This window comes from Suillus plorans (genome assembly GCF_016647745.1).
Source record: "Suillus plorans strain S12 chromosome Unknown HD556scaffold_32, whole genome shotgun sequence".
NCBI lineage: Eukaryota > Fungi > Basidiomycota > Agaricomycetes > Boletales > Suillaceae > Suillus > Suillus plorans.
In genome coordinates, this window is record NW_024537416.1 from 37059 (window position 1) to 65004 (window position 27946).

The 27946-nt window shown below is 48.4% G+C and overlaps 10 protein-coding genes across 10 annotated transcripts; 7 read left to right on the forward strand and 3 right to left on the reverse strand.

Annotated features, from left to right (window-relative positions):
• Positions 1 to 268: 268 nt before the first annotated feature.
• HD556DRAFT_517086 (uncharacterized protein) lies at positions 269 to 4163 on the forward strand. Its single transcript, XM_041310834.1, has 10 exons — positions 269 to 570; positions 624 to 1160; positions 1209 to 1297; positions 1348 to 1518; positions 1569 to 1593; positions 1652 to 2266; positions 2323 to 2689; positions 2746 to 2866; positions 2919 to 4046; positions 4084 to 4163. Exons 2-10 carry the CDS (start codon positions 745 to 747, stop codon positions 4089 to 4091), a joined length of 2940 nt encoding a protein of 979 aa, XP_041159552.1. The 5' UTR covers positions 269 to 570; positions 624 to 744; the 3' UTR covers positions 4092 to 4163.
• A 1309-nt stretch (positions 4164 to 5472) lies between these two features.
• Positions 5473 to 8007, forward strand: HD556DRAFT_1375251 (major facilitator superfamily domain-containing protein). Its single transcript, XM_041303071.1, has 8 exons — positions 5473 to 5845; positions 5903 to 6125; positions 6183 to 6248; positions 6298 to 6458; positions 6522 to 6656; positions 6712 to 6871; positions 6928 to 7474; positions 7528 to 8007. Exons 2-8 carry the CDS (start codon positions 5973 to 5975, stop codon positions 7776 to 7778), a joined length of 1473 nt encoding a protein of 490 aa, XP_041159553.1. The 5' UTR covers positions 5473 to 5845; positions 5903 to 5972; the 3' UTR covers positions 7779 to 8007.
• Positions 8008 to 10333: 2326 nt separating this feature from the next.
• On the reverse strand, positions 10334 to 11317 carry HD556DRAFT_1238185 (uncharacterized protein; the record flags this gene model as incomplete). Its single annotated transcript, XM_041297957.1, has 3 exons — positions 10334 to 10916; positions 10973 to 11143; positions 11196 to 11317. Coding segments are annotated over 3 exons (876 nt in total), but the record flags the coding sequence as incomplete, so codon positions are not given.
• Positions 11318 to 12877: 1560 nt separating this feature from the next.
• On the reverse strand, positions 12878 to 13185 carry HD556DRAFT_1220368 (uncharacterized protein; the record flags this gene model as incomplete). The annotated part of the gene is made up of 3 exons (XM_041296789.1): positions 12878 to 12938; positions 12994 to 13100; positions 13162 to 13185. Coding segments are annotated over 3 exons (192 nt in total), but the record flags the coding sequence as incomplete, so codon positions are not given.
• Positions 13186 to 15492: 2307 nt separating this feature from the next.
• Positions 15493 to 19153, forward strand: HD556DRAFT_517266 (uncharacterized protein). Its single transcript, XM_041310836.1, has 3 exons — positions 15493 to 15626; positions 15678 to 18649; positions 18734 to 19153. The coding sequence occupies exons 1-3, from the start codon at positions 15611 to 15613 to the stop codon at positions 18989 to 18991; spliced, it is 3246 nt and encodes a 1081-aa protein (XP_041159556.1). The 5' UTR covers positions 15493 to 15610; the 3' UTR covers positions 18992 to 19153.
• A 1-nt stretch (position 19154) lies between these two features.
• On the forward strand, positions 19155 to 20620 carry HD556DRAFT_517286 (uncharacterized protein). Its single transcript, XM_041310837.1, has 6 exons — positions 19155 to 19271; positions 19387 to 19496; positions 19595 to 19792; positions 19880 to 20017; positions 20138 to 20174; positions 20279 to 20620. Exons 1-6 carry the CDS (start codon positions 19224 to 19226, stop codon positions 20348 to 20350), a joined length of 603 nt encoding a protein of 200 aa, XP_041159557.1. The 5' UTR covers positions 19155 to 19223; the 3' UTR covers positions 20351 to 20620.
• Positions 20621 to 20763: 143 nt separating this feature from the next.
• On the forward strand, positions 20764 to 20931 carry HD556DRAFT_1238425 (uncharacterized protein; the record flags this gene model as incomplete). Its single annotated transcript, XM_041297971.1, has 1 exon — positions 20764 to 20931. A coding segment is annotated over one exon (168 nt), but the record flags the coding sequence as incomplete, so codon positions are not given.
• A 19-nt stretch (positions 20932 to 20950) lies between these two features.
• On the forward strand, positions 20951 to 21133 carry HD556DRAFT_1197524 (uncharacterized protein; the record flags this gene model as incomplete). The annotated part of the gene is made up of 1 exon (XM_041296307.1): positions 20951 to 21133. A coding segment is annotated over one exon (183 nt), but the record flags the coding sequence as incomplete, so codon positions are not given.
• Positions 21134 to 21910: 777 nt separating this feature from the next.
• Positions 21911 to 24622, forward strand: HD556DRAFT_517761 (uncharacterized protein). The gene is made up of 3 exons (XM_041310841.1): positions 21911 to 22088; positions 22138 to 22466; positions 22528 to 24622. The coding sequence occupies exons 2-3, from the start codon at positions 22162 to 22164 to the stop codon at positions 24263 to 24265; spliced, it is 2043 nt and encodes a 680-aa protein (XP_041159560.1). The 5' UTR covers positions 21911 to 22088; positions 22138 to 22161; the 3' UTR covers positions 24266 to 24622.
• Positions 24623 to 24685: 63 nt separating this feature from the next.
• On the reverse strand, positions 24686 to 26116 carry HD556DRAFT_517406 (TPR-like protein). Its single transcript, XM_041310839.1, has 6 exons — positions 25927 to 26116; positions 25798 to 25862; positions 25590 to 25733; positions 25396 to 25541; positions 25109 to 25337; positions 24686 to 25040 (listed from the first exon to the last, which is right to left on the reverse strand). The coding sequence occupies exons 1-6, from the start codon at positions 26054 to 26056 to the stop codon at positions 24849 to 24851; spliced, it is 906 nt and encodes a 301-aa protein (XP_041159561.1). The 5' UTR covers positions 26057 to 26116; the 3' UTR covers positions 24686 to 24848.
• Positions 26117 to 27946: the final 1830 nt, after the last annotated feature.

Below are 27946 nucleotides of genomic sequence, written 5' to 3' on the forward strand. Positions count from 1 at the left end.
AGGGTAGCGTTTTCCACTGCCCAGATAGACCGAATCACTGGCGCTATATCCGCTTTACCTGTTTGGAAATTTGCTGGAGAAAGCGATTGCGGTGTTCTTTTGATGATGTACTACTCTGACACAGTGGACGGGCGACTCGTCAGAACAGTTGTTTGCAGAATAGGGTCTGCTCTTGCCCTTCTCGGCCCACCTCCATGATCCCTTTGCGCATTATCATCTAAGTATTTAGATGCGTCAACCGACACAGGGCCCGGGATCATTAATCAAAGGGGTGCAAGCGAGGGCGTGAGATGAATGAGAGTGGGATGTGTCAAATCTTGGAAGCGGATGGGCAAGGGTGTGGGGCGTAGTTGGAGAAGGCCCGAATTTGATATACCCTTCTAGGCGTCAGGAATTGGAGGACCGTAATGCTAGTGGGTTCCTGTTTAACCCTTCAGAAAGGCGCCTGAGCTCTTTAAAGTCGGACATCCAGGAAGGGGCTCGTGCTACTCCTAAGTTCGCAAATCAAGGGTGCGTCATGCAGTGCTTCCTAGCTTCATGTTGATGATCTCAAGCTACTCTTGGGTGAAAGTTTCTATTCCTGCAACTCAATCATATCGCATTATACTCATTTATCTATGTAGTTCCTCGTGTGCTTATCGATCATCGATGGGTCCCCACAATGCCTCAGCGTTGCAAATGGACTACCGGCCCGGGGCGCCTTTCCTTAATTTAAAGTCACCGTGGTGGTTTTCCACTGCTTAGATGGATCCCATCACCAGCGGTCTCACTATTCTTCAGCTCATTCAAACAATAGCCCAAGCTTCAGCTCTTTTGTATGGATATGTCGCCTCCGTCTGCAACGCCGACTCGTCCTGTCAAGGTTTGCTCAACGAGCTCAGTGCAGTTGGTGGCGTCCTCACCACAGTTATGGCGATCGAGAGGGGCGACTCTCTTCCACCCAATCTCAGTCATGCACTTTCAACCCTGATGGCTACAGACGGACCAGTCGTAAAGTTACTGGTGGAACTGAAGAGCATTCTGCCAAACGAACAGGCCGGGAAAATGAAGACGATTTCTAGATTGACATGGCCATTCAAAGAAAAGGAAGCAGGCGCGATCATCGATAGATTGAAAAACTACTGTGGCGAGATTGCGAAAATTTTAGCAATTGACACATGGTGATCTTACTTACTCGTGATGATCGCCAATACTAATGCTATCGCAAGGAACACGCTCAAGGAAGTTAAGCATGAAATCCAGCAAGTCAATTGGACACTCCAGGAACATTCTGCTGCACAAAAGGTGCGCGAACAAGGTCAGTCGCTGACTGTCAGTTTCCTCCTCAATCCGTTCAAACATGCATAGCCAAGGAACGTCGAAAGTTACTTGAATGGATGAACCCTGTGTCTTGTGAAGAAAAACATGCCACCTCCCGTGGCCAGCGCAACCTCGGGACCGGTTGTTGGATTTTCCAAAACGATCAGTTTGTGGCTTGGAACAACTCGTATCGCGCATTCCTATGGTTGAATGGCCAGGGTTAGTTTTATCATTTGCCATTGCTTGCAGGTCGCTGATACTCGCAACAGCTGGTCATGGAAAGACTATCCTTACGTAAGTTTAGACTCGTCTGGAGAACTTTCAGAGCCTACATGGACTTGTGATATTTCAGCTCAGCCGTCGTAGACGAAATCCAGGGTAGCAATCAAGCAGAGCCACAGACGCTCGCCTTCTTCTATTGCAATTTCCGAGACGACAGGACGACAAACGCGGCTGCAGTATTGCGCTCCTTGGTTGTTCAGCTGCTTCAACAATCTAAAGATGACTGGATCACAAAGATAGGCGTGCAGCAAGAATCGAACACAGAACGGGACCTTGATTCTCTGCGAAAGCTCTGGAAGCAACAGCGCGATGGAAAGCCGCATCCCACAGATCTGGGGTTTCTACTGAAGCTTCTTGTTGAAGCGTCTACGCTAGTTTGTCGACCAGTCTTCGTGATTGACGCCTTGGACGAATGCAGGGACTACCCCGACCTGGTCAGACATCTCGCAAACCTTACCGAAGACGCTCGACTACGACTTTTCGTTACCAGTAGAAGCGAGCCAGACATCCAAGACGCCTTTTATGGTCTTCCCACCATGTTGCTGAAGGACAGCGCAGAACAGATGAAAGCAGATATATGTGCGCATATTACTGAGCAGCTTAACACTCAGAAGAAATTATCACGCCTACCCCACGAGCTGAAAAAGATAATTTTGGAGAAGTTGTTAGAAAAGGCAGAAGGCATGTAAGTAAAGCAATTTCCGCTCGCTCCTCGGAAACTCTATATTGTATCGTACGCAGGTTTCGCTGGGTTCAGTGTCAACTGGACGAAATCGTGGCTTGCAAAAGACGTATCGACATCGAGGCGGCCCTCGATAACCTTCCAGCTGGACTCTACGAGACATATGATAGGATTATTCAGGCTATTAAACGCAGAGGACGAAGTGACTACCAAATCGCCCGGAGTTGTTTGCTTTGGCTAGCCGGCACGTTCACCCCGCTGACGCTTGATCAACTCAACGAAGCGATGATGATTAAAGTCGGACAATCAAATCTTAATCCGGACCTTGGTGTAATGGACCCCATGGATATCGTGGCCGCCTGCGGAAGCCTCGTGACTTACAACGAGAAAACTCAGGTCGTCACTCTATCTCATTATAGTGTCAAAGTACGATATATTAAACTCCGTCATCCTGCTCTTCCGCTGATGTACTATGCAACCAGGAATATTTGATCAGTCGTCCTAATAACATCTTCAAATCAATCTCAGACATGCACGCACAGATCTGCGAGCTCTTGATCACATATGTGTTATGCGACTTTGTGGATGAGATCTGCGCAAAATGTGCAATACTATCTTTCACGTACAATGAGCCACGAAGCTGATGTTTGGATAGGTGAACATCTGGCTATACAACCATATTTTGGAAGATATGGTGCTGATGTTGCCGAAGTCGGCGAAGACCATCCGTTGCTAAGCTATGCAGTTCTAGGATGGAAGCACCTTGAACATGTTTCGGATGAAAATCCGGACATCATGGAGGCCATATCACGGCTGTACTCGGGGTTTCTTCAAAACACCGAGAACCATCGTGTTCTTGCAAAGCATGGTTATTTTTATTTCCTCATTCCTACCAATAGGTGGTTGAGTGCTGCCGTGACTTCACCCTCACTTCTATTCATCCCACTTGAGCACGGCAAGCCGTGGATGGTCGAATCTCTAGTCAAGCAACATCCCTATCTCCTGGACGTGGATGTTGCCTCTGGTTTGGGTTCTCCCTTGATATTTGCCATTGCCAAGAGGCCTGACTGCCTCAGTATTTTCCTGAAGCCAGGTGACCACCTCAACAAACCTTCTTCCATCAGAACGCATTCATATCACGGAATTTGGATTGAAGGCGGCTCCTATGCTCCAATTTCGTGGGCAGCTGCGACTGGTAACAAATTCGCCGTGAATTTATTGCTGTTACAGACAGAGGTCAACCTACCTGGTGATATTCTGCATATGGCTCTTCGGTGGCGCAAACCGTTACACGAATTTATACGTGAATGTCGTCGACGCGGTGCGGATGCCAATTTCACAGTTGATGGAGATACCCCTCTCCATTATCTGCTACGCTATGCCCAAATCCAACCGCTACACGTCGTAAAAGCGCTCGTTGAACCATCTTGTAATCTTTCTTTGCAAAACTGGACTGCCCGAACGGTACTACACAATGCTCTTGATGACCATCTGGAAGATGTTGTCGCATACCTTCTCGAGGAAAACGCTGGGCTGTCAGCAACGGCGACTCTGCTTCCAGACATGTGGAGCTGGGCTACAAACAAGATGTGGTTTCCCAAGGTCCAAGAAGCGGCTCTTGCTGCTGATCAACCGTGCACCAGAATTAAGGGAAAGCCTGACGTTACCGCGAAATCCGCAAACGTCAAGTTTTTAGTTGCAGCCACTGCCAGCCGCTATAATCCTAACCCGATTTGTGCTATCGTTGTTTCAGCGATACTCAATAGCGCTTTCGAGGAGTTAGGTGAGTAACCACTCCCACTCAGCCATATAATTCACAGATTCGTGAAGACGATGACTTCAAGTACATTCATGCCAAGCTTTCGTATTGAAATCAGTCACCAAGATTCTCCCAGACTCAAATTAGATTTTGTATGGCAAAGTGGTCGGCGTGTCTCCAGTCGCTTGTTCGACTGTCATCAAGAAAGCAAAGTTACCAAGATGTTACAGCAGTTAACCGAAGATGGAGACTCGATTGGCATTTCCCTTTTTCTTGAGCTGTACGATTACGATCCAGATGATGAAGATGAAGACGCAGATGAAGATGCAGATAGGAACCAGCGAAGCAAAGTTTGGGTCTCCGAACTTGAGTGCATACTCGACATCTATAGAGGTCCTTTGCCTCATCCTTGATGTATGTGATAATTCTTCTCAAACATCCAGTGTCCTCATCTTTAACGGACAGGATAATATACCAGCGGTCATCAATCATCTGTGATCATGAGGAGGTGTATGCTAGTGTCAAGCTAGTGTAGTTATACATCTGTCAGCTCATTGTTGCCGCATTCTTTGACCTTTTCATATACAATCATAGTACGAGTATGGGGAGGCTATCAAACACCTCGTTTCGATCAGAGGAGTGAACCACTCTCAATGATGTTACCGATGTATAATATGATGATAAGACGAACGTAAGCGAATCTACGAGGTGTCAGGATGCTCGTAGACGTACACATAGCGATAACGAGAGTACAGCATTGACATGGAGCTATGGCAGACACAATGAACGTATCGAAACTCTATGTAAGCGAATACTTTGAACTGAAACCCGAGGAAAGAGCAAGCTGAAGAAACATGAAAAGGCAGGAAAGAAAAGGACACCTGACAACGCGATGAGACTGACCTTCAGTGTGCGCCATCGTTCCTCATCTGCTCTATGCTCATCCCTGCTATTCTCTTGTATGCGTTTGACGTTCCGTGAGGTGATGATTGATATACCATACACCCCATGCTGCTCCCAATCATCTTGTTGGTACTCCTGCCGTTGAAAGGCTGCTTCAAGTCCTACGCCCCACGATACTCTCCAATGACTCAGCGCAGTCTCATGGTACTGTGACCCGAAGCTAAAACGCTGCCGTCAAGACGAAAGAGGGAGCTCGTTGTGGGACACTTGAGATGAGGGATACTGATTAACCTGTATTTGTGCAGGGAAAGACGGTTGTGTTTACAGAGCGGGTACTGAGTAATGAAGTGCTTGAGACAGAACAAACGATGTTGTTGGTGTGGAACACGGCAAACTGCACGTACTGAGACACGTTAAGATCGGAAGAGGGAGGAGGTAATTCAGGCGTTATAGGAGGCGAAGCTTTAGGCAGGGAGTGAGATGATGAGCGGCGGACAATGCAACATGAAATAGATGGCCAAATCGGTGTCGGGCCGAACTTCCGAAGGCCTCACTTGAAGGTCAACCACATTTTAGAATTGACCAACTAGCCGCTGGCCAGCCTGGAGCTGAATATGACCTTTCATTCACAAGAGTTTCGGTTCAGGATCGAGTCGATGGTGGCTATCCGCCATTCAAATTGCGCATTTTGGATGGCTAAAGCTTCAGGTTTGGATGTTGGCAGAGGTATGTACAACTTGAAGGAACTTTAACGGAATTCCCGCCGATTTGCCGCCGATTATTTCTAGGTCAACGATAGATGAAATCATGCTTGTTCATTCATCGATACCGTTCCAGTATTTCGTGGGACTGACCACCAGCCTCCGTCTTCACTCAGAAGTGCTATTTGTAGCTATAACATAACTTGAATGTGACTCAGTGTGAGTCGCATATCTTTCGCTTATATATTACATTAATTAATGTACCAAGCCTTATAGTAGTATCATACAGAACCTCTATACAGGTTTCTTTCTCCCACTCATCACTTCCCGAAGGGTGCAATAGATCATGTCCCAACAACAGCTGGACGAAGAGACGCCTTTGCTTCCCCTGCAGCGGAAGGCCAGGACACCATTGCCTTGGCGTCAATTCTCTATCATACTGTTTCTCCAGCTTGCGGAACCACTTACCTCACAAGTTATCGCCCCATTCGCACCTCAGGTTTGTTTTTTCATGGCTGAATCAATTGATGAGTATTTGATGTTCGCCGCGTACCAGTTAATAAGGGATATCGGCATTACAAATGGCGATGAAACCAGTGTAGGATACTATGTCGGACTGATGGTGAGTCTGAATTGCACCATACTTATACCTCACCTTCAAGTATATGCAGTACTCCCTGTTCTTTGCCACACAAGCGCTCACCGTTCTTCATTGGAGTCGCATATCGGACCACATTGGACGGAAGCCTGTCATTTTGACAGGCCTGTTTGGATTATCTATCTCGATGTATTGTTTCGGCCTATCTACGACATTTTCTGGACTCGTACTAAGGTTCGATCATTTTGTTCTCTTTTTGTGATAGTTCTGATCTATCTTGTTCCCTCCAACACTCAGCCGTGCTCTTAACGGTGCTTTGAACGGCAATGTTGGCGTAATCAAAAGTATGATGGTGGACATTACCGACTCTACCAACTTAGCCCAGGCGTATGCATATATGCCTTTAGCTTGGTCAACGGGTGGGACCATAGGGTATGTACCTATGTGATAATCTATATTGTATCTTGAAATGAGATAATCTTCGCAGCCCCCTTGTAGGTGGATTGTTATCACGTCCAGTTGAACAATTTCCGAACGTCTTCGGTCATTCGCAATTTTTGAAGACCTATCCATATTTCCTTGCATGCGCTGTACCTGCCACCTTCTCTGCACTGGCTTGGATCGTGACGTTCCTTTTCTTGCGAGAGGCACGTTATTTCGAACTAGCATGCAAGCATAAGAGTTGATGACTTATGATTGACAGACTGTACCCACCAGGGTGACTCTCGGGCGTTTTCTCAGGAGCAAATACCACAAAGATACCATCCCTGGGCCCGTGACTCCAACAGCATCAAGTGATTCCCTGAGCACAGAAGATGCTGCTCGACCTGCAAACGGCGATGACTCCAAACCACTACCTCTTCGCTCATTGTTGATTCCCAGAGTGATCATAGCTGCTGGAAACTACGCTGCTTTGTCACTTCTTGATATCGCATTTCGTGACGTACAACCTCTGTTCTTCGCCACACCGATAGAACTTGGTGGGTTGGGACTAGATCCTCCGCGAATCGGCAATATCCTAGCTATCTATGGTGTGATCAACGGCTTGTTCCAAATCCTTTTCTTCGCCGATCTGCATGACCGGTTCGGCTCAAAGATAATATATTCTGCGGCAATGGTTGCTGGAGTTCCAATGATTGTCATTTTCCCCATCCTCAATGCTGTCGCAAGAGTGCAGGGTCTGAGTTTCACATTATGGGCGATTGTTGGCCTGCAACTTGCTTTCTCGATGATATTAAATCTTGCATATGGTCAGTTCCTGCATCGTATTACTGTTCTTTGTGTTGACCACGACCTCTTTCAGCTTGCGTATTTATCTATATCGCGGCAGCGTCTCCGAACCAAGCGTCATTTGGTACAACAAATGGGATTGCTCAGCTGGGAGTGTCGATCGTGCGAGCCATCGGCCCCGCATCCGCTACATCCACGTTCTCATTATCTATCAAGAATCCCCAACACGCATGGATCATCTATTATTATATGATTGCCCTGGTCTGCATAGGGATCTTCGCATCACTGTTCCTTCCTCGGCAGTTATGGAAGAATCAAAACTAACGGCTCTTATACCCCGCGGTGTTTGTATACGTTGAGTAGATGCCACTGGAGTACCTGCATGATATGAGAGAATTTGAAGAAGGTAGACTGTCGACCTCCTCCACCTATGCCGCAAAAAAGGCTAGCTGCACCGGGGGTTGGCCTAGAATTCTTGTAGACAGGATAGTGTATATCGTGTACATAAACAAAACGCTGGCTTCCGTACTATCGAATGTAAGGTGCAACGCTGAGTGCGATATATGAAAAGCGCGAGTGACCTCGCATCAAAGGGTTGCATGTTCCTCTCTGATCCCCCCCTGGAGCGCAAAAAATAGCAAATGAGTCGTTTCGACATCAGATGTTCTATAAAGGACTACCGGAAGTATTCGAACGAGCATACCTAAGCATTGAGAACCATTCGCATTAACACCGAGGCTACAATGAAGAAACAAAAGTGAGTCTATGGATTTAAATATTGACGATACTCGTATATGGACAGTAAATTCGAAGAAATACACGGAAAAAAAACAAAAATACACTGAAATGGAAAAAACAGTGATTCCAGCCATTAATCAGAGTGGTGTGATATATACACAGATAGAGATAGAGATGAATGGACGAGAACAGAACGAATAGACAAGATAAGCAGAAAAGGAATAAACAGGAGCTGTACGGGAGACATTCATAAAGTTAGCTATATAGCTAATGACAAATTCCAGGAAGATACGATAGCGAAAAACAGAAGATACGATGGGTAACCTAGACGTACAATAGCGATGGCGAGGGAAAGCATTGGCAAGGAGCGACATCAAGGCATAATGGGCATAACGAGCGTATTAGTTACACGGGCGAAGACTGGGACCGGAAGCTGAGGAAAGAGCAGTGAAGAGGAGGGGAGGGGAGGGCGGATCACTCTTGATAACGCAGTTGAGGTTGCGCAGGGTATGAGCTCCAATACTGACCCTCGCTCCCCTCAGTCCACGTCTGCTCCATATATCCTTGCTGTCCCCCCGCGTACCCCTGTTGTGACGCGAGGTGCTGGTCTATTGACGATTTGACGCCATACACCGCTTGCTGCTCCCCAGGATATTCCTGTTGATATCCCTGTCGTTGAGCGGGCTGCTTCTCCTGCGATCCATAATACTCTCTCACAAGACCTGTTTCAGGGAACTGCGGGCCAAAACTGAAACGACCCGGCTGTTGCTGTTGTTGTTGTTGTTGAGACGGAAGAGGGTGCTCGCTGTAGGACGCTTGGGATGCAGGAAATTGAGACTGTGTAGGAAAAGATGATTGCGGCTGTGGAGCAGCTCCTGAGTAATGGGGCAATTGGGACGGAGGAGCAAATGATGTCGGTGTGGAGGGAGGGCCGCCGAATTGCGCATATTGGGGGGTGTCCGGATATGAAAACGGTGAAGCGGAAGAGCTGGCATAGTCATAAGGTGTAAATTTTTGGGCAGGCTAGAATTGCGTTGAGCGGGTGAGCGGATGTAAAAAAGGATGAGAAACACACCTGAGGCTGAGGCTCGTAAGCAGCCCCAAACGGTAACGAGAAATCAACCCCGCCTTCTTGTGACATAGAAGTAGGCGTAGAATGATAGGAAGACCGATCAATGGGCGTTGAGACGAGGGAAGACGGTTGGAGAGAAGCCACGGAAGGTGGCTGAGACATCACGGAGTGCTGGGATGCAGACATTGATTGACTAGACGTTGGCATCGGTTGACTAGACGCAGGTATCGACTGATCTGACATGGAGATCGGCTGGCTGGATGTCGGCATTGACTGACCAGATATTCCCTGTGTCGTTGTCGTTGTTGTCGTTGTTGTTGTAGGTGTGCCAACGCTTGCAGGCCGCACCCTGGCAAGCGGAGACGGCTCCTTTCCAGGACGCACGCGAAATCCAACGGACGGGTACGAGGTCTTCTTACGATCCTTGTCTTTCTCCCTTGAGCGGTCTTTGTCTTTGTCTTTGTCTTTGTCCCCCCGCTCTCGTTCACGTTGACCATCCTTGAGCAAATCTCGATCCTTTACACGATCCTTCCGAGGCGGAAACTTGGATGGAATGACAATCGCAGGGTATGTCCGTCTTGGTTCTGAGGCCGAACTGTCCTCCTTGTTGGCATCATTCGTGGTCGAAGTGTTCTCGGCAGCATTGGAATTGGAACCAACGTGAGATGGTGAACGTAGCTTGGGTTCCTGGGTAGAAACGACAGGGACGGGGATGAGAGGAACATTTTCCTCGCCATTACCACCCGCACCCGAACCACCAGGTACAGGAACAGCATCCCGTCCATCACCTTCATCCCACCCCTCTCTCTTCCTCTTTGACCCACTCCCAGCGCCTGAACCACCCGAATCGAGTTTCCGTAGGAGCGCCTCCAGAACACTCACATCCAACGCAGGACAGAGATCCCGAAGGTCCCGAAGCAGCACAAGTCCCATCTTAGCGTCCTCCACAGCCGTGCGCGCCCACACAGCCGATGGGTCACGGAGAGCACTGGTAGCGCATACAATAGAGGCGTCAAACAACGCTTTCGAATATCCCATTTCAACTCCCCGGCTAAATCCTATCACGAGATCAGAAAACTGAAGTGAAGAAGGGAACGAAAAATAGTATACCTGAATGAACATCATAGACGAGGCTGCAACAAAGACTTAATCCAAGCCCGTCCTTCCTCCGTACCAAATCAGGCCGCGTACACGCAAGCTCGACAAAATCTCTCCCAGCTCTGATGACTCCATGTGCAGCTGTGAGCGCGCCTACGCGTGCTTGATGAATCTGCGGGCTAGTTTCACGTCTCGCATTAGAGTGAGAGTCAGATTGGGATGACGGGGACGAATGGGGACGTAAGGACGGGAGGTACAACCCCATAGCCAGTCTATGCGTCGTCATCAATATGTCGAGACGCTGAGCAAGGAGCGTCGGTGGTGTGCCTCCATGGCTTGCGTTGGATGACAGCGCCATAGACTGAGGAGGCACGCATGATTCCTCGCCCATACCTTCGTTTCCCATCCGAAATGCGGGTGGGAGATCTGATAGCCATTGCTTGATCTCGGTTTCGCATTGGGATGCGTGCTCGAGGGATAACAGGGCTGAAGGTTGTTCGAGAGATGATAGTAAGGAAGTGCGGCAGTTGATGTCTTTTACGAGCTGCGCGAGTCTGTATTGGTAGAGAAAATCAGTGGCACGCAAAGGGGACAGCTAGGTATCACTGACCTTACTCTCATCCCAAACCACCTTCCCACGCCCTCTTTGCCCGTCGGGCTTAGGAGGGGTGCAGACGTACACGCGGACGTGAACACTTCCTCGTCAACATCAAGCGGCAGGCGGGTGCTGAACGCGTGCAGAGGAATGAGCGGAGCACGTGAAGATAGAGTGGACGTATATCTGTGGAGAAACTAAATTAACGTGACTTAGATGATGCGATTCAGTAACTCACGCATCCCACCACCAAATATCCCACCATGCCCGCCGACGCGCCTCGCTCTCATACAGGCCATACTTGCCAGGTGTGAGATCAGGGTCGACGCCGAGCCCCATAGTACGTGCGATGTTGACAAGTTTGCCGATCTGTGAGAGTAAGAGTCAGTTAAGATTTCTTTGTGCATTCAGCCGGAGCTGAAGTACAGGAAAACTTGTGGAAATACAGTGGGGGCGGTAAAGCCAAATGCGACAAGAACGAGGCAGAAATAGGACAGGAAGAGGAAATAATTAAAAGACATGAACATTAGAGTCGAAACGCGATAGAAGCGGTCGCCCAAGAACAGTCAACACCCAGAAAAGGAATGATCGCGACGATCACGATGTGATGGGAAGGATCTACGGATCGTGGAGACCGGTTCCAGAGCAGAGAAGTAAAGTTGAAAGGCCCCGTGCGCAACTTCCATCAAGAAGTCACATGCCTGCTCCGATTCACCGCAGATCGCAGAAGATTGGAAACAAGGGGAATATACCGCTCACCTCTCCTAGAATCCATCCCTCCTTTGTATTGCTCGTAGCACTTCCATTTCCATGTCTCTCCGTCGTACATCCTTTATCGCAAAGCACTACAAACAGCACGCCGAGCACAATCGCAGCTACATAATCCAAGTCGTACTCGCTCGCATGTGCACTATTTGAATTCGACCCCGAATTGGACAAGGCTACGCCACCCTCCCACACGCATATTGCTTGTCGAGACAATGCATGAAGGAGCGCAGGAGAGGTAAGGTTTTCTTTCGGTGACGGATCTTTCCTTGACTTCTTTGGCCCTAGTGAGGTACCCATCCTATCGTTGTGTGCGACCCTTTCAGATTCAGAAGGAGGTCCAAGATGAGTGGAGCTGGAGTTCTGCAGGGCAGCGCTAGCGCTAGCGGCGCTCTCTTCAACCAACAATGCCAATGCGAAAGCACCCGAAACGGATGCGAACAAGGGAAGGGATGGAGTAAGAGCTTTACTTGAAGTCTGGGAAAGAGCCTTATGCGAAGGCGGAGGCGAAGGTGGAGGAGCAGGCAGTGGACCGAAAAAAATAGTGCGGGCTGTATCTGTTTTACTTGTGTCTGTGGGTGTGCGAGAGGAGGTGTTCGGGTTTGTTGACGACGCACTCGGACGAGATGGCTCGTCTGAGGAGTCGTTTGTTGAACATGATGTGCTCTCACACTCCCCATATCTCCATATGCCTTCTGCGCGCTCTTTCCAGACGCGCCAGCTAAAACAGGGTCCAGGGATCATCCTGAAGGCTTCCTCTGCATGTTCATATAGGCGGGTGCGGCGGCGTGGGGCGAATGGGAGATGGGCGAGTAGGGATTTCATGAAAATGGGTGAAGAGGATGAGGACGGATGTGGGGCATAGTAGCAGGAGATTGGAGGCAGCAGGAGGGGAAGAGGAAGAGACGATGGGGGATTTGAAGAGGGTAATGGCAGGGTGGGATGAGATGCAGGTTCAGATTTAATATACCCCTCCCGTGAGTCGGAACTAGACGATTGTACTGGTAGCGACTCTGGTATGTCAATCTCTTCCCACCAGATAGCTGTAATATCGTCTATGGAGGGCTCGTGTGGGTTGTACGAGTTGATGGTGTGGATAGGTAATTGGATGGTTGTAGACGATGAAGAAGAGGAAGGAAAACGGACACCTGGTGCTGATATTTGAGCGAGCTGCGATTCGACTGTTATGAGTCTGTTGTTGAGGGAGTGAAGGTCACTATTGGGATGGGGGAATCAAATTTGGCAAGAGAGGAAGGGAGGTATGAACGGACACTTTCTCAGCAGCAGCAGGGGAGTATATACATCTTGCGACCGTATCACGCTTGGTACAAGAACCGCATGGGGCTCGACGATCACATTTCAGTTTGAGACGTTTGCACTATTAGACGTGTGAGCGAGTTAGTACAGCAATGAAATTTTGCACAAACCTCTGCGCAGACGACGGTCACGCGAGAGCGAACTTGTCTGTAAGGATATTAGAAAGAAGAAAAAAAGAAGAGTGGTGATTTAAGGGAAGACGAAGAAGGACTCACGGGCCAATTGCTTGGGCAAGGTGCTCACCGCTACTGCTCGGGTCCATCATAAGTAGACCTCCGAGTAGAATCTAAGTAGTCAGTAAAACGAGTTCGTCGCTATCGTTCGTTCGTCGTTGTCGTCGTCGTTTGACTTGATAGGACACAAGGAACAAGCGCTAAAGAAAATAGTAAAGGTGACGAGAGTACCTCCACTACGGCGGTGCTCCAGGTCCGAGACCCCGTAAGACCTTCAAACGGGATAAACAAACACCCCTGTTCGGACGACTTACATCCAAACTATAATTTCCGCTTCGGTGCCTACAAAGTACTTACGATTTGTAACCTAGCTATAAGACCCATGCTGGCCACGTTGCCATCTCCTTCCACCGACCTTCGCAGCCTTCTTTGCACTCAGCGTCTATGTATCCTTCTCATGATCCGAGGTTTAATTAGAGTCGAGAATTAATTTTGGTGTATCGCTGTCCATATTTTATTTTCCAGCTCATCAAAAATCCGGAGCCTTTTCTCACATTCAAAGCCTGTTCATTTTGCAAGGAGGTCGTGCAGAAATCGATAAAGTTAACAACCTAAGCAAAGTATTAAGAAGACTCGCAGCGAAAATCTTGCATATCCCTATCGCCACGGTTTTAATGCTTATGACATCTATGTATACATGAAAGTACCTTGTGCCTTCCTGCGGACATGTATTACGCACACCCATCCGTCAATTCCAAAGTATACATCCCGGCCAAATTTAAAAGCTTGACGGCAGCCTTTCTCATGTCAGCTCACATACTGGACTCACCCCTAATTCGTAGTCAAGGCTCGACGGCACTCGACCCTGGCAATCATATCGGCATCCAAATCGGTCGCTTCAAATTCTAGACCATGTCAGATAGAGCACTCTGAGCAAATGCTGAACATTACAAGCTCAGGCCTGCGGGGTCGAGGTCTCGTGACGCTCTCTTCCTTCCTCAGGATCGGGCTCTCCCGGTTCGCAGAGGTCAGTGATACCCCAATACCCTTGTTATGCTTCTCACTTTTTCCTAACATGTTCGCACTCACGATATAGTGTCTTTGATAGGTACGCGCATCAAAGTTACACCATACGTCATAACGAGTAGAACTCAGCTGTTTGCAAAAATCTTGGCTCTGGCGGCACCTCTTAAAACAAGTATGCTCATGTCAATAAATGCCACCATAGTAATATGCCAACCGTCACGCGCCTATCATTTCTTGACAAGACGTTGAATGACAAGATATATGAGTATAAGAGACTGGGCTACTCACATGATGATAACCGAGAAGCAAATTTGTCCCAGACAACATCCGACAGAAACAGCTTGTTAATCGTATGAATGTGCAAATCTCTTCTCAAGACTGGATACATTTCTCTATTCTTGCAATAAAGCAATCAAACACACGAGCCCCTGGGGCTCGGTGAGGATAGAAGGACTGAAAATTCGGAGTCCAGACCATCATGATAGGATAAACAAGTACTAAATTGAACTTGCCTCGTAACATCATGGCACTCTGGAATACTCAAAACGCGCCGAAGATATTATTTTGAACTTTCGTTACACAGTGACCAGTGTCACCATCAGAAAGATTAATCTACTGCAAAGCCTACAAAGCAGCGAAGGCGTCTGGTCTCTGCTGTCGAAAATCAGCAGACAGATGATCTAAACATACATCAGTAGTAGCGACTAGCTCGGACAGCACCTACAACAAAGCCTAGAACACGGCCACAATGAATTGCAAAGTACCAACTCTGTATTCTGATCAAGAGTGGTACCGTTACGGAACAATCTCGCAATGATGTTTCGGCCTTTGGGTATGGTGTAATCAAACCAGAAAGCTATAGCTGTGGAATGGAGTTGCGTAACATGCCCTTAATCCAGTTGGAATACAACCACACACCTGATAGTGCTAAATTGACCGCTAAGAAGCAGTGCTAGCTTCAACCGTTCGCTAGCGAATAAATCGCACGCACGTAGTAAGTGGGAATGTGATCATACACAATCGTGCGAACTTTGTAGCTGTTTTTGCTGCCTCGCCTTGAAGCTTGATTTTTCGAGAGCTTGTCTCTGGCATAACAACAATATGTAGATTAAGTATAAGGTTGGCGCAATAGTAATGTGCATGAATGAACGATTTTTGACTAGAATTGCCGCCGGAACTAATGTTACATAATCTCTCACAACGGCGGGCCGGCACTCTGGACTCGGGCGCGCTGCACAGCATGTACAGCCATGACATACCGCAACCTACAGACGAGTCGGTGTTTCCTCAGCCTCACTGGCACTGATATACACCGGAATAGATCATATCCATCCTTCCACAACTTTGACACGACTCACGCGAGTCATCATTAATGAGTCAAGATCACTGTTGGTATTTCCATCCCTGATCTCCTCCGTTATTTCTGATCTCTTCAACAGTTTCAGGATCGTTTGAAGGAACTTGGGAGAAGCTGTCCCAGGTCGCCGTCAAGGGTGCTGAATATGACTCGCGCGAACGTCGGCCCCACCCAAAATGTTTACAAGGGACCCGAGTGGACCTTCTCAACTACATCCGCAGATTACTAGATGACCAAGAGAAGAGTCGACTCATTTGGCTGCATGGCACAGCAGGCGTCGGAAAGTCCGCTGTTGCTTTCACTGTGGCCGAAACGATGAGAGATTTAAAAGTGACAGAGGAAACGCATGTCGAAAAGCGGCTCGCGGGAACATTCTTTTTTTCACGAAAACACACGAAACGCTGCACCACTGGCTATTTCTTTGTGACACTTGTCTACCAGCTTGCCAGCAATTTCGCCAGCGTCCGGAATGATGTCAACAGAACTATCAGGGACAATCCTGCTCTTCTAGACCCTGACAAATCTCTTCGCGACCAGTTGGAGGCATTATTCATCCAACCTCTCCGAAGGCTTCAATTGAGACTGCGTGGGTGTCCGCCTTTGGCATTTGTTGTCGACGCTCTTGATGAATGCACGTCTGAAACCGAGCTTGCTGATCTCATTCTTTACCTTGCACGGGCTCTTCGTGAACCTCATCTCCCTGTTGTCCACATTCTGCTTACGAGTCGTTCGGAATCGCATATTTGTAAAGCCTTTCAGAATGCCGAGGTGTACCCGCTGGTGTGCGAGATACCTGTGAAAACTTCTGGGGAGGGCGTCGCTGCCACTATCTCGTTAGATGGTGCAGATGTTGACAAGGACATCTATATTTTCTTGCATCATTCCTTCACGGAGCTACAAAGTCGCCATCCTGATTTCCCCCAGCCATCAAGGGATGAGCTTGAGCGGCTGGCCAGCCGAGCGGGCAGACGTTTCATTGTGGCGTCTACGATGATGAAGTTTATTGATGATGGAGACAGTGATCCCCGCGATCGGCTTCAAGTCATGCTGGATCTGGCGAGTGAATTGCTACCAGGAACGGAGGTGTACGAGTTGTATGACCGTATCCTGTCCACATGCGCCGACCCTAAGCGGGCATACCAACACTTGTCCATCGTCGCTGCCCTCGCAGATCCTCTACCAATTTCACAACTCTCAAAACTTCTTGGCCCTGGCCTAGGCAGGGACGTCGAGACAGCACTGGTGCAACTACGCTCCATCATGGATATCCCTACAGACGGCAGTCTCCCCGTGAATATCTATCACTCGTCCGTTCGTGACTATGTTTCCGACCCCTCCAACTGTAACCTTTCTCAAGTACACAACATCCTCTCACCCCACTCCATACTCGCTTACTCCTCTTTCCGCTTGATGATGAAAGAGATTCCAGAACGCTCAGCCCTCTTGGATATGCTCTCAGACTTAAAGAAGCACAGCCGAACTATGAAGTCTCAAGATCCCCAAAGATTAAAAGAATCTTTATCCTTCCTCGTCCAGCCGCCAGAACCACTGTCAGTTCTCGTTGCTCTGCTATGGTTTCGAGGGGACCGTAGTCCAGATTTAGAATTCTGGCTAGGGACACAGGATGGGCGTGCCTGGCTGCAAACTCCGAGAGGGACAACTTGGCTGTGTGCCATGGGTGGGGAGAACTGGCTACAGACACAGGAGGGGCAGGACTGGCTGCAGACTCAAGGGGGAAAGGACTGGCTGCAGATCTGGGCTGGGATACGCTGGTTGTGGTCCTTAGGTGGAAGCATTTGGCTGCTGACCAAGGGTGGGAACGATTGGTTGCGAACTCAGCAGGGCAAGGCTTCGCTGCAAAGTCAGTTGGGGAAGGAATGGTTGAAAACCGTGTTGGGAACAGCTTGGCTAGAGAGTCAGGGCGGGAAAGACTGGCTGAAAAGTCAGGAAAGGGGAAACGAGGTGCGGAAAGGTGACCGTCCGTCGCATATAGGAGTAGACTGGGTGTTCCATCATGGTGACAGCTTGCCGGAGATCGGAGGCAAGGTGCAGATTACGGGCATGCACAAAATTTATGCGCCGACTCAGCAGTTAATCTCGAAGTGGAACCCGCAAAATGACACGAAGCGGATGGATTGGCTGAAGACCCATGGTGGACTGGCCTGGTTGCTAACCCAAGAGGGGGAAATCTGGTTGCAGAGTTTCAGCGGTCGAAAGTGGCTGCGCATTCAAGGTGGGAAGGACTGGTTGGGAACGATCGGAGGAAACTCGTGGCTACGGACGCAAGGCGGGAGATGTTGGCTGCAGACGTTAGGTGGGAGGGGCTGGCTGAAAACCCCTGGTGCCCAAAACTGGTTGGAGACCCAAGACGGGCAAGACTGGTTGGAGACCAAGCACGGGTGGGACTGGCTGGAGACCAAGCATGGCCGAAACTGGCTGCAATGTTGTATGCGTGCCTCGGATGGACGAGGCTGGCTACAGACTAAGGGCGGAAGAAACTGGTTGCAGACCCAGGGCGGGCGAGACTGGTTGGAGACTCCTGATGGTGAAACCTGGCAGGCGACTCCTGCGGCCTCTGTCTGGGTGACAATGGAAGAATTCTCGAACACATTGAAAACAATCAGCGAGCATAAATTTGTTCCAGAATCTTCACCACTGCTAGCTTTCCAAGCAATCCAGCAGTTCAGAACCTTGCCGGATGTCTTGATATTTCCGGTGTTCCTCTCGTTAAGACATCAGAATCATTCCAACTCTGCATTACCAGAATCTCGTTTTTCACCAGACAGAAAGATCATTCATGCTATGAATGCCTTTATGACTTTCGCAAACGAAGCACAGGAACGAAGTCAATCAGTTTCGGAAGCTCTCAAATATGCATGTCAAAACTGGGCCCTTCATCTCTCCCGCGCTCCGAATCCATTGGATGAAAAGATCAGCCATATATACAAGGCTTTCTGGAATCGTCATCTCCTCTCCTGGCTCGAAAGGCAGTGGTGTTTGAAGGGTCTACAGTCTTGCCTCATTGTTTTATCTACTGTGCAGACACTCGCAAAGGTGCATGTATTTTGGCCTCACCGAACTTCACAAGCACTGACATTCGTGTTTTACTCACAATCAACTGAACTCGTCAATTTACAGCCGAATAAAACACTGCCTGTCATAGTTCCTGACTCCGGAACGTCGACAAAGGAAACTTCACCACTTGCTGCTACCACCTCCAACACGTGGATACGGCCGTCCCCTTCCATTCTTCCTCTTGTCCCACCCTTATCACCAACCTACAACGCCACCGTTTCAGATGCTGGCATATCTGCAAAACGGGTGTTAGATGAGCCTCGAATTAACAGCGATAATCCAAATGGATCCGCCCCATTAAAACGCCCGAAACGAGACTAGCAGGACTTACAGTTGGGATCCACTGAAATAAATTTCCTTTTATTTTACATAGGTTGTTCGATGGAAGCCCGGGAGAGAGGACGACAGTGGGGATTCATCGATATTCATCAGTACTAGTATACTACTATAATACTACCGATACAGAATGCACAGCCACAAATTTCCATTTTGAAGTTATGACTTTACAACTTGTCGAGTCGTCTTCTCCGATTTTCCTATTCGTGCAGTAGTGATGTTCTCAGATGAGCTCAAGACGTTCCGTCGACTAGGATTCCGACATGTGCGTCCCAGCACTTTTAATCACTCTGCAGAATACTGACTTTTCTTTTGTTTCATTTGTGTCGACGTGTCCTTGACGTGACCCCATATGCTTCTATCGTCCTCTGTTCCTTCAGTTTCTGCTCCAAATTCTCAACTTTGCCTCCGTCATTGCATCTGGCCTCATGCTATGGAAAGGTCTCGGCCTGATCCTGAACACAGAATCTCCAATTGTCGTTGTCCTCAGGTGTGTACGATCCTCGCTCGATCAGGCATTTAACTTGAAACCTCCATTTCTCCCCACCCTAAACTGGATCCTGTGTATTGATTATCCTATATCTACAGTGGCTCTATGGAACCAGCGTTTTACCGTGGCGACCTTCTTTTCCTTACCAACCCCCCAGGCCAACGCTACCATACAGGCGATATCACAGTATATAGGATCCCTGGCGCCGAAATACCCATCGTGCACCGCGTCCTGGAGACCCGGGACGTCTTCATCCCATTTGACAATTCTACGGAGAACCGCATCGTCAACAACAGGTGAGTGTCTCCAGTGTGCCGTATGCGGTTCGTTGCAGGGGTTAGCAAGTCAAAGACATTCGATGACTAATTACAACCATACCCCAGACTAGCAAAGCTCAAACTCCCACCGGGGGAACATCAACTGATGCTCACGAAAGGCGACAACAATCATGTTGATGACATTGACCTTTACCAGGGCCTTGAATGGCTCGACCGAAGACATATCATTGGCAAAGTTCGCGGGTATGTGTTTTTCGCCTTATTCTCATCCGGTTTGAAGGCAAAGCTTGTGCAGTATGACACGTCTCTTTTACTGCTCAATATTCTAACTACACCTCCAATTCACTCACACCTTATCCCCAGGTTTCTTCCGTACATTGGCTACGTGACGATTGCCATGGTAAGCCTCTTTCACCGTCCTAGTTGAATATACGCGTGCCACTTAGTAGCCTGTTTTTCGTGCATCTTTCGTTCATGCCCAATAACGCTGATCATGCCACGCAGAATGATTTCCCGCAACTTAAATATGCGCTTCTTGGAGGCCTTGGACTATTAGCTGTCATACAACGGGAGTAGATTGTTTGACAAACTTTGCATAACCATGCATATATGCATCAATTGTTTGTGTAATTGCAAGTCTATAAAACGTGTGCCACGTGTATTCAGAGTCAGTGCAGTTGAACCACACGCATTTTCTCATCTGCCCATCATGACATTCGTCCCCACCGCGAGCCTCTCGGTTGATACAATCATTCCCTTGTGTTTCAAGCTACTAGCCCCCAACTGTATCTCTCGCGGACTACAACGTGCCACAGATACTCGTACTCAACACAAAGCCCATCGCAGACACGGTGACGACGTACTTCTGCATGTCATGTCATTCTATTGATGGGGTAGGAATGAGCAGCTGCAGCCTGTTGCGTGATATCCAAGACAAGATCGTGTACAAGTTGAATGCAATCGGTCTTATGAAGTTGCAGTCATTCTGAAAAGTAGCTCATCAAGCGGGGTTTCGCTTGCCCTGGGTTGACACGTGTTGCATCGACCAAAATAACAATGTCGAGTCCCAAAAATCCCTCAACCTGGTATCACCATTCAGCACTCACAGTCTACCTCTCAGATGTTCGGTCTTCGTCCAAACCTGGCACACTGGCTAAGAGTGCTTGGAACACCTGAGGATGGACCATCCCGGAATTCCTCGCTCCTGAGGACATTCGCTTCTACCAACAGGATTGCACTCCATACTACCTCGATGACGTCTCCTCCAACCACAAGGAGTCTGTGGAGACCATGCATGAATTGGAGGATGCGACAGGCATATATGCACGCGCTTTCATTGCCTTCCAACTGGGAATGAGAGATGCGCATGATACTGGCGCAAAGAGATGACTCTCTTACCTGGAGCAATTGCAATATGATGGCAAGGCGTCGATAGCTGAACGGTTTGATGATGCTGGTTATCGGGGTTTGATAGTCACTTATAAATAGTATTTGTAGCATTGGCGTTAGGTATTGTGCACTCTCACTCTCGTCCTTCGAAACGGATGCATTCCGAGGCCGAGGCACAGGAGGAGCCATATATAAACAAGCATCAACGATGCATCAACCGTCAACTAATATATCAGTATTTGATCCCAGGAACATAGTCTATCAACTCGCTGAGATATAAGCATCGGAACATCTGAAAATCCTGAACAATAGACTATAGTTAAGATATGACCGACAAACTGGCAAATTGAGAAGTATAATGAACATTTCACTCGGCTCGATAATTGCAAACTTGATGACAGCGTCGGGGCCCCGCAATGACACACAATTGAGTCACCTCCGAACCTCGCACAACTTCCAGATAGGGTTGAGCTCCATCATGCCATGGCAGTACCTAAGGCCTAAGTAGCGGAATGATGCACTTGAGGTCACATTGACATGTTTGTCCCGTCCTGCCTTTTTTATCACCTTCTCCCACATAGACCAAAAAGCCTCAAAATCAATAGTCAGGTTTCACTTGCTATCAGAGAAGCTGAAGGAAGAGGTGAACAGGGCGCCTCAATAACAGGATACCAGTTCCAATACCTTTGTAGGGTGTTGTACAGTGGAACTTTACGCTCCCGTAGCGAAAAAATGTCAAAATGACCAGGAAAAACATATTTTTGAGTATGTCAAAAACTAGTTACAAACTGGACCCTGGTGTCAAAAACCCCTCGAGGGTGGGGGTGAGTTGAAAACTCGTCATTAACTCCGTAGGGTGTTTTTCCGAGTTACGGAGCCCTGATTGTGCCTGCTCCTCAACTCCCAAACGCGCAGCTGCATTCTGGTATGGGTTAGAATTTCATACTCCCGGATTTCTTTGACATGCAGACTAGGCTAACCACACTTCACTTATCTCAATGGATCCAGAGTCCGAGTCTAGAGCAGAGGGTGTTCATAAGTTCGGCTCATGGGCACTAATCAACCTGCAGGAAGGAAGTCTTGGCCTACTCACATTCCGGGAGGCCCCGCAGACCTTTCAACCTGTCTTGGTCACTGAAAGTGACAGTCAGTTGGACCTGGAGGCATTCCACTACACAGGTAGCGGATCTCAGCCTGGAGCAGGCCCTGAGGCAGCAGCCGGACTAAAGTCAGCGGATGATGCAGGACTTGGAGGCTCGAATGTCGAAATGAAAAGCGAGGAACATGACCTGAGGGAAAATATGTGAGAGCTGGATCATACTGGATTTGTTGTCGAATTAATGCTGTGCATCCGCTCATCACAGCCTTGTGAAAGCCCCACTACGACTCTATGACTGCGAGAATGAGGTTTTGAAGGATCAACAGACATACCTTCGGGAGACAGGCCATACCATTCCACCTTACCTTGTGGTTTCGCAAGTGTGGGGAGAAATTAAACACCAGATGATCTTGCCCACTGTCGAATGGCCCGTCGCTATTTCAGATCTCGCAAAGTGGGACACGATCCTGGCATACTGCAAGGCAGATAAAAGAGTCAAATGGATGTGGATGGACGCCATCTGCATCAACCAAAGCAACAGCCCGGAGGCAGACGAAGAAAAGGCTGTCGAGATTCCAAAAATGAACCACTACTATCGCGGCGCAACAGCCTGCCTCGTGGTGCCCAGCGACTACTTGAATTTCCCGTTGGCACACGCACAACTTGTGGACCTCTCATGCAATATCATGGATGCCAATGCCTCCGTGCAAGATAATGCACTGAGGATCTGGGAAAGTATCGCAGTGCTTGATGCTGTCATCGGAGATGAGTGGTTCTGGAGAGTGTGGACGTACCAGGAGTTTTTGTTGCCAAACAAACATATCCTCCCTGATGGACAAGAACTGCGCGTCGATCTATTACGACGCTTACTGGACTGGTACCACAAGATATTGCGGAACGGCTCTCTGAAAAAACCACAAGGTGGAACCGATTACAACTTCATTCATCCAGGCAAGGAATTGGTCATTTCTGCCCCACGCAATTGGCAAACCCGGAACCTGCGTTTCCAGATGAAGGAGGAACTCGAGCAGAACGGACATGTGAACCTGATTAGCCTCATCTGGCAAATCAGTCACAGACAATCTATGTACCCCGTGGACCGCCTGTTGGGGCTCTATGGGTTGCTCAGCGATGAGGAGAAAGTGCCAATTAATCCATCTGAAGCCTCTCACCGCAATTCGAGCACTGCAGCGCTTGAATCTATGTGGGAACGCACGATGGCAAAAGCCATAATGTCAGGAAGAGTGTGGCCATTGCTACACGACTCTCCAGAGCCCGATGCAGCAGATGGAAGACATTGGATGCCCCATATCACAGCCCCTAATCTTTGGAACGAACGGTTTCCCGGGGCTGCTCTCGCAGGGCTCTACCCGGAAACTATACACCACCACAACCAGAAGGATATGAAGATAGCTGACGATGGATTACACATTGCGGTTCGGTTTGTAGGATGCGTAATGGGGATGAGTATCAACATTGGGGACGGGGGAGGAGAGATGAACAAGATCATCTTATGTACCTGGTTTCTGACGGCCAATGGTTGCAACACAGATCCGATTATACAACAACTCCAGCATGGCCTGGCGACATCAGACATGGTCGCATCGAATGAGATTCAAGGTTCTCAAGAAGCACTTTTTGCCGCACTTCATGCGAATTCCTTGCACCACTGCTATTCGAAACTCATGGGGGAGATGAACTTTGGGCGAAAGTTGACCTATGGTGATGAGATCATGGGGTGGAATAAGAGGATTCTATGCTTCCAAATTGAAGGCCACAGGACGCCATTCGTCGTCTTGGCATGGATTCATTGTAGCAGCCCTCCAAAAATGGGAGATTGTTGGATCGTGGATGTCACCTCGGAACCAGCTCTGACGGTTCGTCGCTGGATTGTGGTGAATAAAGTGGGCCCAAAGACCTTTAGGAAGATTGGTACGGTACGCGCCTGGCAACCTATTGGTGCTATCTTAAATCAGAGTTCGGTGCCTATCATCCTTGACTAGTAGTACATAGTAGTACCTACCTGTGTTTTGTTTTGGTGTGTGTATTATGTACTATGTAATAGTATCACAGTTGTCCTGCCATTGTCTGACACCACCCCAGGCCCGGGTTCTCGAATGCAAATCGTGATGTTCACTCTGCCTGATACAATTCCGTATTCTCTACTACCCTCGAAGTTCCACACTTTCCCGACAAGAAACCCTGTACACAATTTGGACATTGTCGTACTAGAAGACGAAATCTCGAACAGCCTTCCCATGGTCCTGAAATTTGTGCCTCGTTGGTCTTTTGAATTCAGAAGCCATCGTTCTCCTCGAATTCACACCAGAAGAGACAAGAGGACACTTACAGTGCAGTCGCAGCGAGGCAACTCACCATCCCTGTGTGCAGCTTATCCCTCTGTCTCAGGTCAGGCGCTACGCGTGCTCGCCCGAAACTTCAGTCTTGTCATAGTATTTACCTCGGGCATTTGTCTAGTACATTGATGACTATCTCTTCCCTTGATCATGTCTGAGTGAACATCATAAATGCCAACAAGACAGGACTGGACGTAGCTCAAGAAGAGAAAGGAAATCAACTGCATGCCTACGCAAGGGGAGTCGCGACCCAAGCGAAGACTTCTTGTCTCCCTTTCGCGATCTCACCCTTCTGACCCGAACTTGAATATGCAACTCGGAGACGCTCCGCGGCCAGTTCATCTAGTAACTCCAGGTTCTTCGGCGCACTGGTATTCGATGAGGACTTCAGGTTCGCATTCTGTGCTATCCGACGAGCACACTGTTTTTTTAAAGAATTACATCGATGTTCAATTGAGCAAGCAGCCCTTGCGGGAGAAAAAAACGCACAAGTTTCACACCGAACCACGCTCGCACAGTGATTCCGAGAGGTGTGGATTCTTGCAAAAGCTGTTCTGAATCATCAGCATCGGTCATGTCTACGACGGTGAGGAACATCTTGATAGCGAGAGAAAAGTCTTCGGAGGTGTAGGCTGTTTCAGCGGCTTGAAGGACGTAGAAGGGGTTCTGGGGCGTTAGGAGCAGAACATGTGAGAGCGCCTGGAAGGAGTGATCATATCTGTACGAGCGAACAAAATGAATAGGACGTGTGATGGTATTATAGAATGAAGACGCACTGGTTACACGACGCATAGATGTCTGCGAGTTCTAGCCACCCTTCAACGTCCGTATAGAAAGTGTCCACAAATTGCACGAGTTCATTCAGGGCCTTTTCTACCTTTCCTGTTCTCCTCAGGACTGATATTCGTCGCTTCCAGATTGCCTATAGTGAGAGTAAGCACACGAAAGACACGTATATGAAAGCACGCACGACATTGGCGGAGTCAGCTTCAAGTATGTCGGCGTAGTATTTAAGGGCTGTTTCTGGAGGCTCTGTAGCTTCCATTCGGATACCTATGAGACAGTCGACGCGTGGGGAGTTGGGGAAATTGTCGGCAATGAGCTGGAGGCATTGCTATATAGAAATGGGGTTGAGCTTAGGGTGAGGTAAGTACTTAGAACAGCAGAAAAGGACACACATCTGCTATATCGAGTCGTCCGACATCTATTGAGGCTAATACCAATTGTTCTAGGGATGTCCAGGCTGCAGGAACACCAGAATGACTTGAGTTCAAATAACAGGCGTGGACGACTACGGAATGGCTTGCCGTCGTCTCCCAACTTTTTGAAACCGCTTTTCTGAAGCACTAGAAGTCCATTTCGGAATATATCTTGCGAAGCGCGCGTGTTGTTGGCACGGTACGTAGCTAATCGTTCCAAGGCCGACTGTAAACTCATGAGTATAGGAAAGACCTGTGTATTACGTAAATTCTAGAATCGGAGTCAGTAACGATCGATTCATCCTTTTATACTGTACTTTTAGGCTCAAGTGATCACCATGACGGACCGGCCTGCACCTCGCACTTCTAAGTTCTAAGCTTGTGGTCTTTCCGCATTGTTCAACGAGTCACACGACCCGAAGCACCGATCAACACGCACGCTTTCAGTGACACGGTCGCTCCCCATGCAGGACCAATGATTTGAAATCGATGTCATTCCCTGGGTCAAGCTGAGAGCGACAATGACAGATGGGTGTATAGATCAGGGTTCGTTTGCTACGTGTAATATTAAGGCCCATTCAACAATCTGATGCACCGATACATACCACGTATGCTTTCATATAGTGATACGAGGTTGCGAAGCTGATAGCGACTCGGATGATGACGGATGCATGTATCATTTGCAGTTGCACGATTTGTTATTGACTCGTTGATATTTACTAGGTTACGCTATATTTTTTACTGTTCACTATACTGGCATATCCGTTGAGAAACAGTGCCAGTGAAGATCAGGGTGCTTGTCATGGCTGCCGATGTCGGACATTAAATTTAACAGCGTGAAGTTCGTCCATGAGCAACTTGGTGAGCACTGAGATGGGCTCATGGAATGTCGCCGAGGCAAGAGGCTGTTGGCATCTACCTACCCCAACCATTAGTATGCTGCGCTCGTGGATGTAGCACGTGGCACTTGCAAGAATATTCCAGTAGCTGCAAGGGTACGCAAGGCATGTTTATGTATTTTCGAGTTCCTGCTAAATCATCTTATTGTATAGGTCGCTGACCGGAGCAACGGCATTCATGTGTCTTGCAGGAATCTTTCCAACTTGAAGTCACAGCAGCTCCTCCATCATCTGAAGAGGAAGTTGTCAAGGATTAGCCAGTTCTTGGATTCGGCTTTCACGCATTGAGGAAGACACCAAAACCAAGGTATTCGACAGCTCGCTGTCATCCTACAAGCGCAAGGATGACCCCATCGCTATCGCCGGCGCTTTTTCGCTGCCCAGAGATGGGACAATGATTGAAAGTACTGACTGCACGAATCTTGTAAGAAATCTCGACTGTGTCAGTCACTCAAGGTTCGCAAGGACTTCTTGAAGACGAACAAGTGCCGCCACAGCGTCGGCAGCTTCAAGTTCGAACCAACCACAGAATTTGCAACCAGAACTTCCTGAAACCTCCAGTTCCTCCCAGCCTGGGTATGCGCCACTACTACATTTCATATATCCGTCGTCTCACACCGGTTCCAGTATTTCCACCATGTTTTTTTCGCTCAACCCTCACACTCGGCGAGTCACGGACTTTACAATCTATATATGCAGCTGACACATCCATAAACGCTCCCTCAGCAATATTTTATATAGCATTGATGATTTGCATTTAGCCCTATATCTTGCTCCTGATCAGTTGCTGTTGAAGTTCACAAACCTCATCTACTCTGCAAGAGATCACGTGATCGTGATTGCGTGTCCCGTTGTTTTGTGACCCAACGAGTCTTTTTACTTAGGTCAAGCAGGGGATGTATTGACGGTTGTTGGTAGAAGCAGTGACAATCTCAGAAATTCTCCACGGCTGAAGGTTACTCCGCGCTTAACCCAATTTTCCGAAGAATGCATCGCTTGTAATGATCAAGCGGACTCCAGGCTCCTCTTCTTCATGTTTACCCCTGACTGAGTGGCCTTCAATACGTGGCGACACCAGGTGGGAGTGCATGGTGATGTTCAAGACCGATAACCAGATCATACTTAAGCTGGTTAATCTTTGTTCCAGAGAAAGTTGAAATAGTGAGTGCATCATCGAGATCCTTGTGTTGTAGGCTGGGCGTGCCTTCAGTCTAACCATTTTGAAGGTC

Bases quoted from the DNA above. Each gene is read 5' to 3' on its own strand.
- HD556DRAFT_517086 (XM_041310834.1), top strand. From the start codon at position 745: ATGGATCCCATCACCAGCGGTCTCACTATTCTTCAGCTCATTCAAACA. The intron at 1,298-1,347 runs GTCAGTCGCTGA...AAACATGCATAG, and splicing joins ACAAAAGGTGCGCGAACAAG to CCAAGGAACGTCGAAAGTTA. The intron at 1,594-1,651 runs GTAAGTTTAGAC...GTGATATTTCAG, and splicing joins CATGGAAAGACTATCCTTAC to CTCAGCCGTCGTAGACGAAA.
- HD556DRAFT_517286 (XM_041310837.1), top strand. From the start codon at position 19,224: ATGTTCTCAGATGAGCTCAAGACGTTCCGTCGACTAGGATTCCGACAT. The intron at 19,793-19,879 runs GTGAGTGTCTCC...ACCATACCCCAG, and splicing joins AACCGCATCGTCAACAACAG to ACTAGCAAAGCTCAAACTCC. The intron at 20,175-20,278 runs GTAAGCCTCTTT...CATGCCACGCAG, and splicing joins GCTACGTGACGATTGCCATG to AATGATTTCCCGCAACTTAA.
- HD556DRAFT_1375251 (XM_041303071.1), top strand. From the start codon at position 5,973: ATGTCCCAACAACAGCTGGACGAAGAGACGCCTTTGCTTCCCCTGCAG. The intron at 6,249-6,297 runs GTGAGTCTGAAT...AAGTATATGCAG, and splicing joins GATACTATGTCGGACTGATG to TACTCCCTGTTCTTTGCCAC. The intron at 6,872-6,927 runs GCACGTTATTTC...TATGATTGACAG, and splicing joins CGTTCCTTTTCTTGCGAGAG to ACTGTACCCACCAGGGTGAC.
- HD556DRAFT_517406 (XM_041310839.1), bottom strand. From the start codon at position 26,056: ATGAGTTTACAGTCGGCCTTGGAACGATTAGCTACGTACCGTGCCAAC. The intron at 25,734-25,797 runs GTGTGTCCTTTT...ATTTCTATATAG, and splicing joins GACGACTCGATATAGCAGAT to CAATGCCTCCAGCTCATTGC. The intron at 25,041-25,108 runs GTGCGTTTTTTT...TTAAAAAAACAG, and splicing joins CGTGGTTCGGTGTGAAACTT to TGTGCTCGTCGGATAGCACA.
- HD556DRAFT_517761 (XM_041310841.1), top strand. From the start codon at position 22,162: ATGGATCCAGAGTCCGAGTCTAGAGCAGAGGGTGTTCATAAGTTCGGC. The intron at 22,467-22,527 runs GTGAGAGCTGGA...CGCTCATCACAG, and splicing joins CATGACCTGAGGGAAAATAT to CCTTGTGAAAGCCCCACTAC.
- HD556DRAFT_517266 (XM_041310836.1), top strand. The intron at 18,650-18,733 runs GTGCATGTATTT...GTCAATTTACAG, and splicing joins CTGTGCAGACACTCGCAAAG to CCGAATAAAACACTGCCTGT.